The sequence below is a fragment of the Pagrus major genome, chromosome 21 (genome assembly GCF_040436345.1).
Source record: "Pagrus major chromosome 21, Pma_NU_1.0".
NCBI classification, from domain to species: Eukaryota; Metazoa; Chordata; class Actinopteri; order Spariformes; family Sparidae; genus Pagrus; species Pagrus major.
Window position 1 is genome coordinate 24,037,066 of NC_133235.1, and position 12,010 is coordinate 24,049,075.

General features: G+C 42.0%; 1 protein-coding gene across 1 annotated transcript; it reads right to left on the minus strand.

Annotated features, from left to right (window-relative positions):
- Positions 1 to 1,420: 1,420 nt before the first annotated feature.
- ppm1la (protein phosphatase, Mg2+/Mn2+ dependent, 1La) lies at positions 1,421 to 10,980 on the minus strand. Its single transcript, XM_073490541.1, has 4 exons — positions 9,773 to 10,980; positions 5,065 to 5,239; positions 4,203 to 4,364; positions 1,421 to 3,943 (listed from the first exon to the last, which is right to left on the minus strand). The coding sequence occupies exons 1-4, from the start codon at positions 10,169 to 10,171 to the stop codon at positions 3,588 to 3,590; spliced, it is 1,092 nt and encodes a 363-aa protein (XP_073346642.1). The 5' UTR covers positions 10,172 to 10,980; the 3' UTR covers positions 1,421 to 3,587.
- Positions 10,981 to 12,010: the final 1,030 nt, after the last annotated feature.

Consider the following 12,010-nt stretch of genomic DNA (forward strand, 5'->3'; position numbering starts at 1 on the left):
GAAGATTAAAATGCAGTTTCACTATAGCATTATGATTTCTCACATTTGTGTTGTTTGAGTAAAAATGCAAACGAATAGTTCAATTTGCATTATCATTTTCACATACTTGTATGCGCAAAAGTGGGGAAAAAAGCTTTTTGACATGTAATTTACATTGACTTAACCTGCCCCAGAGTGGAAAATAGTCAAATGAAATAAGCAGAACAGCGCCCCCCAGTGTAATGCATTTGCACCTACGTTTCCTCACAGTATTTGGGGGACAAAATGACATTGAAAAGCAATTTTATGAGAATTTAAAGATGAATATGATAATGGAATTCAACATTTAATTAAAAAAAAGACTTTACTGCTCCAAAGTGGACAATAATCAAATGTAAATTCAAATTGGAAAATTAAACTGTAACATTATCAATGCAGCAATCAATTTTCCATTTGTGCAAGCATTGTTTAAGTCAATTAAAATGATATTCTTTTTGTTATCATTCAAAAATGTAAACGAAAACAGGACTTGAAATTTAATATTCAAAGACTTAACCTGCTTCAAAGCGGACAATATTCAAATAAATTAACAAAACCTGCCCTCCCTCGTCTATTTCATGAACATTTAAATGTCACCACGCTCTTTTGGGGACAAAATTAAAATGTAATGGCAATTTTCTAATACTTAAAGGAGACCCTACCATGCTTCTTCATTTTTTTCCTTTCCTTTGGTGTGTCACAGTATATAGGTTCAAGATTCAAGATTACTTTTATTGTCATTCAACAGTAGAACAAAATTTCATTGCATCTGGCTCAAGACGCTGAAAACGAGATAAAAAATATATCTACATATTCAGATATATTCATATATATACATATATATGTACAAATGTAAAAAGGGGGTTCATTAAAATAATAATAAATAGAACAGTATGTGCAGAATAGTCTTTGCAAAATGTAAAGTACAGTCCTTATATGTCATATTGTGCATGTAAAAAGACCCTGAGAGTAAAAAAGCCAAAAGTCTGCACCGAGCTTCTTTCTCCCACGGTAAACACTGCTCCTGAAACGCCTCGTCAGTAGTCCCCCCTTCAACTCTGTGACTTCACAGAGACCTTAAAGAGACAGGAACTGAAACAGAGCGTCTCAGACAGAGAGGAAATACAGTGCTGCTGAACTGGACAGTATGAGAAAAGTGGTGTTTTTTGAGCATTAAAGCATGTAAACCTATTCTAGTAGTAACCCAAAATAGAACTATGACACTGAAAATAAGCATAATGTCTCCTTTAAACTGCTCTAAACTGGTCAAAATTCAATTTGAAGGGACCCTCGACAACGAGTTGGTGTGTTTGGTAGTGACTGAACTGCTGCGGTGACCATGCTGCGGTCAGAATGAAAAGTCAGGCCTCACGAGATAATAAAGACTGAAGGGAGAAACACATTTAAGATGAAAGAGTTTGTTTAATACTGATAGTTTACATACAGAGTTTTTACACTTTTTTTTTTTTTTTTTACACTGAGCATCAGCTCAACATGTGTGAATAATCGTGGACTGCTCCTCAAACCAAAGTCATGTGTATCTAATGTATTGTAAACTTCTGCTCATGTACAGAAGGACAAAACAAAATTAATATACTGATTTGGCAAATCTGCCGGACACATCCAAGAACGTAATAATAAATAAGGCATTAGGTAAACTGTTAAATAAAAAAAAAGGCTTCTGTCGACTGATGCAAAGATCATGAAACACAGTGGTAAAAAGTAGTTGAACTCAAAACAGTAATAAATCAAGTATGCTAGCGCAACGTTCCTCGACAGGTTGTTGCTGTCATTGACACCAGTCGTATTGCTTCACGAGCAGATCACATAACTAGCTACTAGCGTTCAGGCTGCGGCTGTACAGTTGTGTCATCTCGTAGTTTCCCACGGCAGCAGCTGTTGCACGTCCCATTTCGTGTGCTTCCCGGGTCAAAGGCAGCCACCAGCGCGTCCATGGATACGTACTGTACTGTATGTACTCTGTTCATGAACATGGATAGTGCCAAAGCTCGTGCCCTGACACGGATGGCGTAAATGAACTCTGATGGGGGACAGCTTCCATAAAAACTGCAGAACCAAGAGGTGAAGGTCAGGAACTAAATCAGGTTCTACATACGTTAAAACCTTTGTGTGTTACTGAGGATATACAGAGTTTACATCGGCTGATATGTAAGGATTCACCATTCCAAAAAATAAACATCTGAAAAGTGCAGTTTTTTCATACGTGTTTGCGTGTGTGTGTGCATGTGTTGTATGTTAAAGTGAAACTCCGCTTGAAAATCTATCTTCTGAGTATCACTAACCGTCTACACACTGAACACAACCCGAGACTAACTACACTAAACTTGGCTGTAAAGCTTTGCAGTTTCATCCTCCAAGGACGAGAGTGTCTGCAGTCAGTTTGGATGATGGTGACAAAGGATTCTTTACATTTGAAGAAAAATTAATAGAAGCTTTCGAAAGCTAGTTATCCTGAACAAATGTGCACAAATCAACATTTATCCTACATTTAGCAATGTATCGTCACTTTGTTTATTTTACCAGATGTTTATATTAACTTTTATCGCTTTTTATCACATTATTTCATTTGAGACATCAACAGATTTTTGGTTTAAATTAGTGATTATTGAGGTAAAGTATCAGCTTCTGATAAAAAAATCAAGCATCTTTCAAGGAGTACATTCGAATTCCAGCTTCTTCCTAACTTTGAAAACAGCTCAAACTGAACATTTTCCAAACTTTTAAGCATCTGTACAAACCCTGTGCGCTACTTTTTTCTTCCTCTGTCACGACTGCTTGCTTTTAGATTAAAACCAGCTGATGACTGCAGCCAGATAATGAAACTACAAATGTTTAACAGCTACCTCTCTCTCTCTGCAGGAAGTGATTGTTTGATACTCAAAATACAGATTTTAACAGGAGCGTTGCCTCATGTTTAATAAAAGGTATGGATCCACTGGAGTCTTTTCATATTTGACACAATTTTCCAGGTCAAAGATGTAACAGATGCATGTACAATACTTGGGATTATCATCAAAATGCAGCAAGCAGGGTGGAGTTTTTTTTTTTTTTCTTTTTCTCCGCGAATGCGTTTTCAGTAGCTTCCTGTAGTTGCACAGTAATTCTTGAGTAGGCACTAGTTGAAGCCTCCTCTGAAGAAGCCTCCAGTGGAGCTGTACCATTCGCGTGCATGTACAGTAAACAGTAGTAAATCAGTCACAGTCTAATGTGTGCTGGTTGAGAGAAAATCCCCTGTTTGCTTTGTGTGTCTTGTGTTTTTGTCTCTCATTTCAGTATTTTAATGCATTCTTCGGATGATTATGAGATCTGTGGTTTGTTTGAATGCCCTTATCTCAATCAGAAACCTACAAACCAAACAAAACCCTTTTTTTTTAAACATGTTGTTGCATGTGTGTGTCTGCATGTGTGTGCACTTATCAACAGTACATTTCTCAGTGTCCAAACTTTAACTTCCTCCAGTCCTGCTGTCGTGTCACCCTTTCTGCTCCATCAGAAAGATGGGGAAAATCAACATTGATCACAATGTGAGCTCTATACCTACCCCTGACCTACTCCCCGCCCTTGCTACTCCCCCCAGCTCCGCTCTTAAACTTCACCACCATGACGGTGATGTTGTCGGGGCAGCCGCGGTAGAAAGACTGGAGGACGATGCTCTTGGCGCCGAAGTGAGGCTCGTCCAGACGCTCGCGGACGAACCGGACGGCCTCCTCGTTGCTGAAAGCGTCCCACAAGCCGTCGGATGCCAGGATCATGAACTCTGGCTGAAGTTTGTCCAGGTCAAAGGTCATGATGTCAGGGTCGGGGATGACTACGTTGAGGTTCTTCAGCGGGTAGTCTCCAAGAGAGCGGGACATGGCCAGGATCCCCTGGACTCTCCAGGATCCATTAAAACTGATGAAACCTCCTGGAAGTGAAGAAATAAGGATGAAACAGTTCAGTCTGATGATCGATAGTTGTTAACACACTGTGTATCTGTCAAAAGCATGGGCTCACCTGTGAAAATCCTTTAATCACATATCTTAGGTTTCACATTCTGACCCTCTGCTTTGTTTAACACAATGCTGTTCCCTGAGTACACCAACAGATGGCAGCCAAACTCAACAGCATGAGAGTGGAGCACAGGTACAGTCAGCATGAGCTGTTTCCCTCATCGTGTACAGTACCTGCCCTCTTGATCCTCTTGCGCTCTTTGAGCTGATACGGCTTGTGGTCATGCGACAGCGCAACAGCGTTCCCATCTTTGTCGCACAACACGCCGCGGGAGTCTCCGACGTTGGCCACTGTGAGCTCTCTGTCCGACAGCAGCGCCATAAGACATGTCGTTCCTGCAGGGGAGATCGACAGAGCAAGAGGAAACAGCTGAGAGAAGCGGTTAGAGAAGTTCCTGCAAATGTCTGTAACAACCCTGAATCAGATCTTGGGGGTTTACTATATCCATGTGTCTTTAATACTCAGAATTGACTCCGGCTGTCCCCGGACAAATCAACAATGAAAAACAATAGGCCAAACAAAACGGAGGGGAAAAGCTGTTTCTGAGCTGGACGTATCAGATGCCACCAACTGATCAATCTGGACCGTGGCTCTGAATTTCACAGCAGTGCAGAGAGTATCTACTACACCATATTATACTGCAGTGTGCAGCAGCATAATGTTACAGCACAGCAGTCTCGCTCAGAAGCTTTGTGCCAAGAGGATATTGTACAGGGAATGGTGAGATTTTTATTTGACAGCAGAGAGTAGAGCACGGAAACATGCAAATGTTGAGTTATCGATTAAAACCGTGTGCGCCAAAACATGTCTGATAACACTGTAAAACATTTGCGTGTATGCTATAGTTATGTGGCTTAGATTTCAGGATGTATTTTCACTATACATCTCCCAAAAACACTCATCTAGCTTCTCCATGCCAGTTAAAAGTCTAATTTTCTTCCTATCCTCCCTCTGTTGGGTCACAAACTGTCCCCCCACCACACACACACACACACGTATACATCCACTTCCCACCGCTCTCCTCCCCCTCCTGACCTGCTTCATCGTGGTTGGCGGAGAGCTTGTCCAGCATCTCACGATCCACGGTCAGGATGCGCTGCTCGAGGATGCTGGCGTACGAGTGAGCGCTCTCTCTCTTCTCTCTCTCAAAGGCCTGCAGCTGCTGCCTCAGGGTTTCTGGCAGGTGGGCCTTCACATAGTCAGCTGCAGCCTGCAGAGAGGGAGGGGGATTAGACAGAGGAAGGTGGATGAGACAGAGCACAGAGCTGTGTTGGTATCGATTTAAACTCAGTTTAGAGGCTCAGAAATATCAAGCTGCACTCTCTTCTAAAGCTTGTTTAAAGGCCTCATATTACCCTCATTTTCAGGTTAATACTTTCATTTTGGGTGTGTGCTAGGACATGTTTACATGCTTTAATGTTCAAAAAAAGCACAGTTTTGTCACACTGTTCATTGCTGCAGCACCTGTATCCCCACTCTTATGTCTGAACGCTTCATTTTAGTGCCCGTGTCCGAAAAGCTCAGTCTGCTCTGATAGGTCAGCTGTCACAGGCCTGAGCAGGCACCGGCCACCGTGTTTCTGCAGGCTTGTTTTTGCAAACACTGCTGTGCTGAGGGTGTGGTTGAGGGCGATGACTGTATAGTTGTGACATCACAACCTTACAGAAGTCCTGGCAGCTCGTTTAAAAGGCACAGTTTCTGAATACGGGCTGTGTGCATTTCTACGTGGATTGAGCGTTTTGATACTTTCACAGTATATTTTTATGGCACCTAGACCTTTAACTCACCTTTACATTATATGACTAGATTTTAAAACATCTGTCATTAGTGCAGGCCTACAGCTTTGATGTACAGTGAACCAAACATTAAAATGGCACATAAGTGTGGTCCCACAGAAGTGATGTGTTGTTGTTTTTTTATTAATAATGACCAGAAATCTGTTTCTCAATCCACTGTGATGTGTAAGCACCTGGCAGCAGATGCTTGTTTATTGTGCAACACCAACTGAAGTGACACAAAACCTCAGTTGCAAGCTCTGACTTGAGTCCACGGAGACACCAACGTGCCAGATTGTCACATAAAGCCTAAAGCTTCACTAATTCTTGTATTAAAACTGGATTAACTGACTATTAAAAAGGTGTCTCGGTACTGACAAACCCACAGAACAGTTGGCACCTTACTAACTGTTTGGGGTTGGTTCACTCTCACTCTCGCTCGTCAGCTGTGCTTTGGGCCACTGTGGGCAGCTGCATCTCAACACTAAAGAGATTTTCCTGAGGGGTTAGTGGAGACTAAAAGGAAGGTAAATATTTTCAAAAACGCCCGAATGTAAAATAAGCAACTCTTTGATAACACGTTCAATACAGCAGCTCTACAAGGTGCATGTCTTTGCTATATATATATGTCAATATGTTGTGCTTAGGGCTAGTTCTGCTGCCCCCAACAGCCTAAAAAAAACCTCAATAAATACTGCTTTATAGAAACAGTTATTTTTGGTGCTGAAAAACAAATTGTGCTCTTCATTCGTATATCTGCCTGCACTAAATGTAAACGAAACATGTTCTGAGTAATCATCCTCAGTTTGACAGGTCACCAGCATGGAATAAATACTAACGTGAAGTTGCTGCTACTTATATTCTTCGCCTCCTGTAGTTGCCAGGTAATTTGGCTCTATAGGACTCTAATTTGGAGGAGTGCTTTCTTCGCTTCATACAGCAGGTGCTCTGCGCTGAATTATTGAACAACCTCCTCATCCACCAACCCACTTGCCCTCCTCCTCCTCCTCCTCCTCCTCTTCCTCCTCCTACATTCACTTATCTGCTTCTTCCCTCATTTTCTCTGCCAAGATTTCCATTATGCTAATGCTGTCGAATCAAATCTGAAATGGGACGATTTTATACCATCTTAATGCGCCAGTTACAGAGTGTACAGACTCCATATTTCATCATATCTTATATCACACGCTGCGCCGTTTCGCTTTCTGATGCGCTGATGTGCTGCAGGACAAGTGTGACATCTCGTGTGAATCATGGAGACGATCATGCATCTTTCTGTTTTAATTAATACCGACTAAAGTACAGCCAAACACGTGAACAAGAGGTGCAACAGTGTGTCTTCAAACCTCTCTGCTACATTATTCATGCACGACTAAACCCTGCGTGTTTCCATCGATATAGTGATCAAGATCAGATTGAGATATTCCAAATAATCAGTGGAGTGAAACCATCTCTTTCTGCAGCACCCCACCCTCCCTCCCTCCCTCCCTTCCTTCCTCCCTCTCTTTCCTTTTTGCTGGACAAGTGCACGCATTCATTTATTTAATTGGAGAGAGAGGCACTCCTGCTGCAAGTGTAAATTTCCATTTGTCGTAAACAGCTGAAAATGCCAGCACCGGCACAGTTACAACCTTCATAAATGTATCAAATATTTTGATTTAATGAGCGAATGTGACATGTTGGCTCACCTTTATTAAAAGTTCATTAATCTGGATCTCTTTTTGCTCTTTTGTTAAATCCTGCTTGCCCCTCGAGTCAGTGTGGGACTATACATTTCATTTTATACAGTAAAGTAGTGAGCGAGCCTTTTAAAGTTCCTGCTTCAGCAGCAAATGGTCTCAGTAAATCATGTTAAAAGAGGAGCAGCAGCTCGTGCTGACTTTACTAATTCTGGGCCATAACTCGCTGGCTTGATATAAAATACAAAAAAAAAAAGAGAGAGAGAGAGAGAAAGAAAGGAAAAAAGAGAAAAAAGCCACTGACGTGTTTGAGAAATATCCTGCATATTTTCAGAGCTAGAACACACTGCACTGCCAGAGACGGCCTGCTCTATCTGGACATATTTGGTTTGGCAGCATCGCTTCATTTAATAGTGCGTGTGTGTGTGTGTGTGTGTGTGTGTGTGTGTGCTTACAGTCGTGCCAGATTGCAGAAAAATGCACGGGCAAATAAACCTTCAAGGGTATCCCCACATGTAGCTCTTTTTCCCCAACAACATCATTAGCATGGAGAGAAGGTAAACACGGCTTTCACCAAAATGAGCCTTCAGATCAGAATCATGTCACTGATTTACTATAAACTGGGGATGAGGTCTGTGCGACCCTGTAATGTCACTGTCAGAGTGACCCGTTCTCTTTTTTTTTAGTCTAAAATATTAAACTAGATTGTGATCGAAGGATACACTGATGTGAAGTGTAAGTGAAAGAACATAAGAGAAGGCAAATATTTGAAAACGTGTGCACGGATACAAATTTGCCTAAATGAGGAAAGGGAGGAAGAGGGAGACGTGCGGACGACAGGAAGGATAAATATTTGTTTACGGGACAGGAATAGACGGAGTGATCCTGATGGTTAAACACCCCCTCCTCTCTGTTAGTTGTCTCCCTCTCTGTGACTGATCGCAACCCAACTAATCTTTTTAAAGAGAGAACACATTGTTTTTTATGGCTCCAAATGTTATAAAATGCAGATGCACAAGCGTGTCGGACAAGGACCTGAGTGTTTGGCTGCAACGTGATGGAAACTTTTTGGTTTGAGAGACAGAGCTTGTGGCTGCGATTGCAGCTGATTTGATTTCCATATTTAGGCCAAAGTTTAAGGGGAAAAAAATCAAAAACACATATTTTTCTGCTGAGCTCTGGAGATAACGGCAGTAGAGTTGTCTGCCTTTGATTGAATGTAACGGCACTCAAAGTCCCCAAAAAAGTGCATTTTAACTGAACTGGATTCAAATTAGAAACAAACACCTTGTCCAACCTCAACTGCAGAGACTTCCTTTACTCAGGACTAATACGTCTCCTGTGTCCTAAGAAACTTAAAGCAAAAAAAAAAACCCATTAACTTCACATCTCTCAAAGGTGAAATGTGACATAACAAACTAAATATCTTCTGGTTTTGGGTTGCTGTTTAGACTTAACACACAAGTTGCACATGTGACCTTGAGATCTGGCAAATTGTCGTGGACAAGTTAAAACTGTTCTCTGACATTTTACGAGGCATCGATAGATTAATTGAGGAAATAACTGGCTGTACACTCAGAGATCAGAGCTTGGCACGGATCAGCACATTCGTAACGCTCCTATCTTCAGAATTATGACTAAAACCTCAACTCAGTCTTCCTTCCAAAGAGTGACGACACGCTACACATCCCTACACGTTTAAAAGTGGAAACAATCACACCTTCTCTTGTATCAGTCACAAGAAAAAATGTTTTCTCATGATGTATACCGGCATCTTTAAGTGAAACACACTGGAAACCTCTGGGGAGGACAGATGGCGCCCAGGACACATGGTCTGAAGCCAGCCATGAGAAACCAGTGACCCTTGACAACACAGGGAGTGGAGGCAACACACACACACACACATCACTAACCCCCAAGCTCTCACACACACTCACAAGCTCTTTGTGATGAAGCCCAAGTTAACTCCCTGATTGGCAGCGGGGAAGGAGGAGGTGTTGGCACAAAAGAATACGATGATGGAGAGAGGAGGAGGAGGAGGAGGAGGAGGGTTGTGTTTGACAATGGGTTGAGAATAAAGTTAGTTTTCTATCTTATAATTTCATGTTTTTAAGTGATGTTGGAGCTTTTTGAGTAGTGTCACCCCACTAAATCAAAAAAAAAAAAACTTCCTGTGTGCTCTGAATCACAATGATGCTGCCCCCCCTGTGCTGCAGCAGCTTTCTTGGAGTCGGGACAAACGCATTCTGCTTAAAATCTGGCTCACACCCTTCTCCCTCCCCAGCCTACCTCTCCACCGTGGCCGTCAAAGATCCCGAATATGGACGGGTGGCTCTTGTTGGCGATGTCGGTGAGCACCTCGAAGCGGTCCTCCATGTGATCTCTCCTCCCCTGGATGGAGTACACGGCTACGTTGTTGTTCTTGAACTCCCAGGTTTTGGAGAACTCCGCATCCAGGATACTGAGGCCTCCAAGCCGGTCATTCTGCATCATCTCCGCCACTTTCCCTTTCACCATCTTCACGGCGTCCCGGCTGGACTTGACGATGGTTTTCACCTCGTCGGTGTGAAAGAAATAGCTCCACAGCGCCAGACTGATGCACAACAGGAACAATGTCTCAGGCCTGAGGAGAAAATAACGCATGATCCGACCCAGAAGAGACAGGAGCGTCATTGTGTCTCCTATCATCACACGCAACCGAGCTGCAGTCTGTCTCTCTCTCTTTTCTGCACAGTTCACTCCATCCGCTCAGCGGACACTATAAGGAAATCGATTCACTACAAACGATGGCTGACAAAGACTGCATTTCAACCTTTAAAGTGCATTTCGACCTTTAAGGAGCTCCTCGGGAGGCCTGTCTTCTCTATTCGGACCGCATTTACGCGCAGTGCGCCGCGGCTGGCTGCCAGACACCGGGCCGGGAGACGCAGGACAAAAGCGGACAGGCCACCTTCATTGACTCCGATGTCTCGGTCCTACCCTCGGCTCTCTGAACAGCTGCAAGAGGATCCTCCGAGTCGAGCCGATCTCCCACAGCCCATTGTTGGATGACGGATTTTTTTTGGGTTAGACCCACCCCGGAGAGAGTCATGGGAGTCAGCGGAGGAGGTCGACGATGTGACTTGGAGGTGTCCTCCGTTTTTTTCCCCTCCTCGTTTCTTCCCTCGGTTATGTGTCTATTCAGTCTCCGCAACAACATTACATTTTTCACACACACACCCCTCCATTTTTTGAGCCGTGTCAAAGCACCACGGTGGAGCAGGGAATGAAACAGGAAGTGAAGTGTGGTTAGCTGAATAAAGCGAAACATTAACATGAGCCGTCCACGTGTGCTCCATACATGTTTCTAAAAGAGTGGGTTTTATTTTGAAAGTCTGCAGCGGAAGTATGTCGTGATCATAGATGTTTGACAGCAGAGGCTCTTATTCTTTAAACATAGTGGGCGCTGACACGAGTGCGCAGCTGCAAACTCCTGCGATGGATGAGCAAAACATGGGACCGATGACGGTGGCTGCGGCATCAAGTGATGATGTCATCGAGTATCATATGACATCATCATCACGTCACTCTTAAACATGATTGAAGTGTTTTGACTACGTTGTTGAACGCTCCTGCTCTTACCGACTGTAAAACAGCAACGGTCAAATTTATTACATTTTTGTTATCATTATTAATTATTTAGGATTTTTATATTATTATCATTATAATTATTAAATTTTCAGCTCATTGCGTTGATTTATTTTGTTTTCATTACTTGTTTTTTCATATTAATACACTATTTTGTTGTTATCAGCTCTTCTGTATTCAGTTGTTTGTGCCTCATATATTTACTTTTTGTTGTTGTTCTCAATAGAGCTGAAATAATAATAATAATAAAATAATCTTATTAAATCTAAATACAGTTTCACTCCATATTATCTACCATTTTTTATGCCTAAACAAACTAAATAAACAATCTCTTTGTTTTCATGACTGATTAGACTGAATAAACAAACTGACCTTAAATGTCATACTGTTTTACTTTGTTTATATGTGGCGGACCCTGCCACCTTTCTAGCTTCAAACAGTGTTGTGGGGACCTTATTTTCCTCTGAGATCAGCTTGTTTATTCAGTTATGGAAAAAATAAATATTTCTGAGTTTGTATTATTACCTCATTAATATTGTCAACATTAAAATTCTGAGTTTGATTTTCTTCCCCAAAACTTCATAGTGCCCCTTTAAGACCTTTAATGATTAAATGAACATTCATCGATATAGAATAGTATTGAATCCATTGTCCCAATACATGCAACAACATTTAAATTCAAATTGAGTGCCATGACACAATAATAACTAATTATGGATTATAATACACGCTATTATTGCCCAATAATTATTGTGACACAAGGCCTTTGTTCAGATGTTGGTTACAACAGTAATTGCACTGAGCAAACACTGCCACCTGGTGGCTTTATGGAGTAACAAACCTCTATCTTTTACAGTTAGCTCATGTATTCAGGAAGTTTAGTTGGGAGATCAATATCTC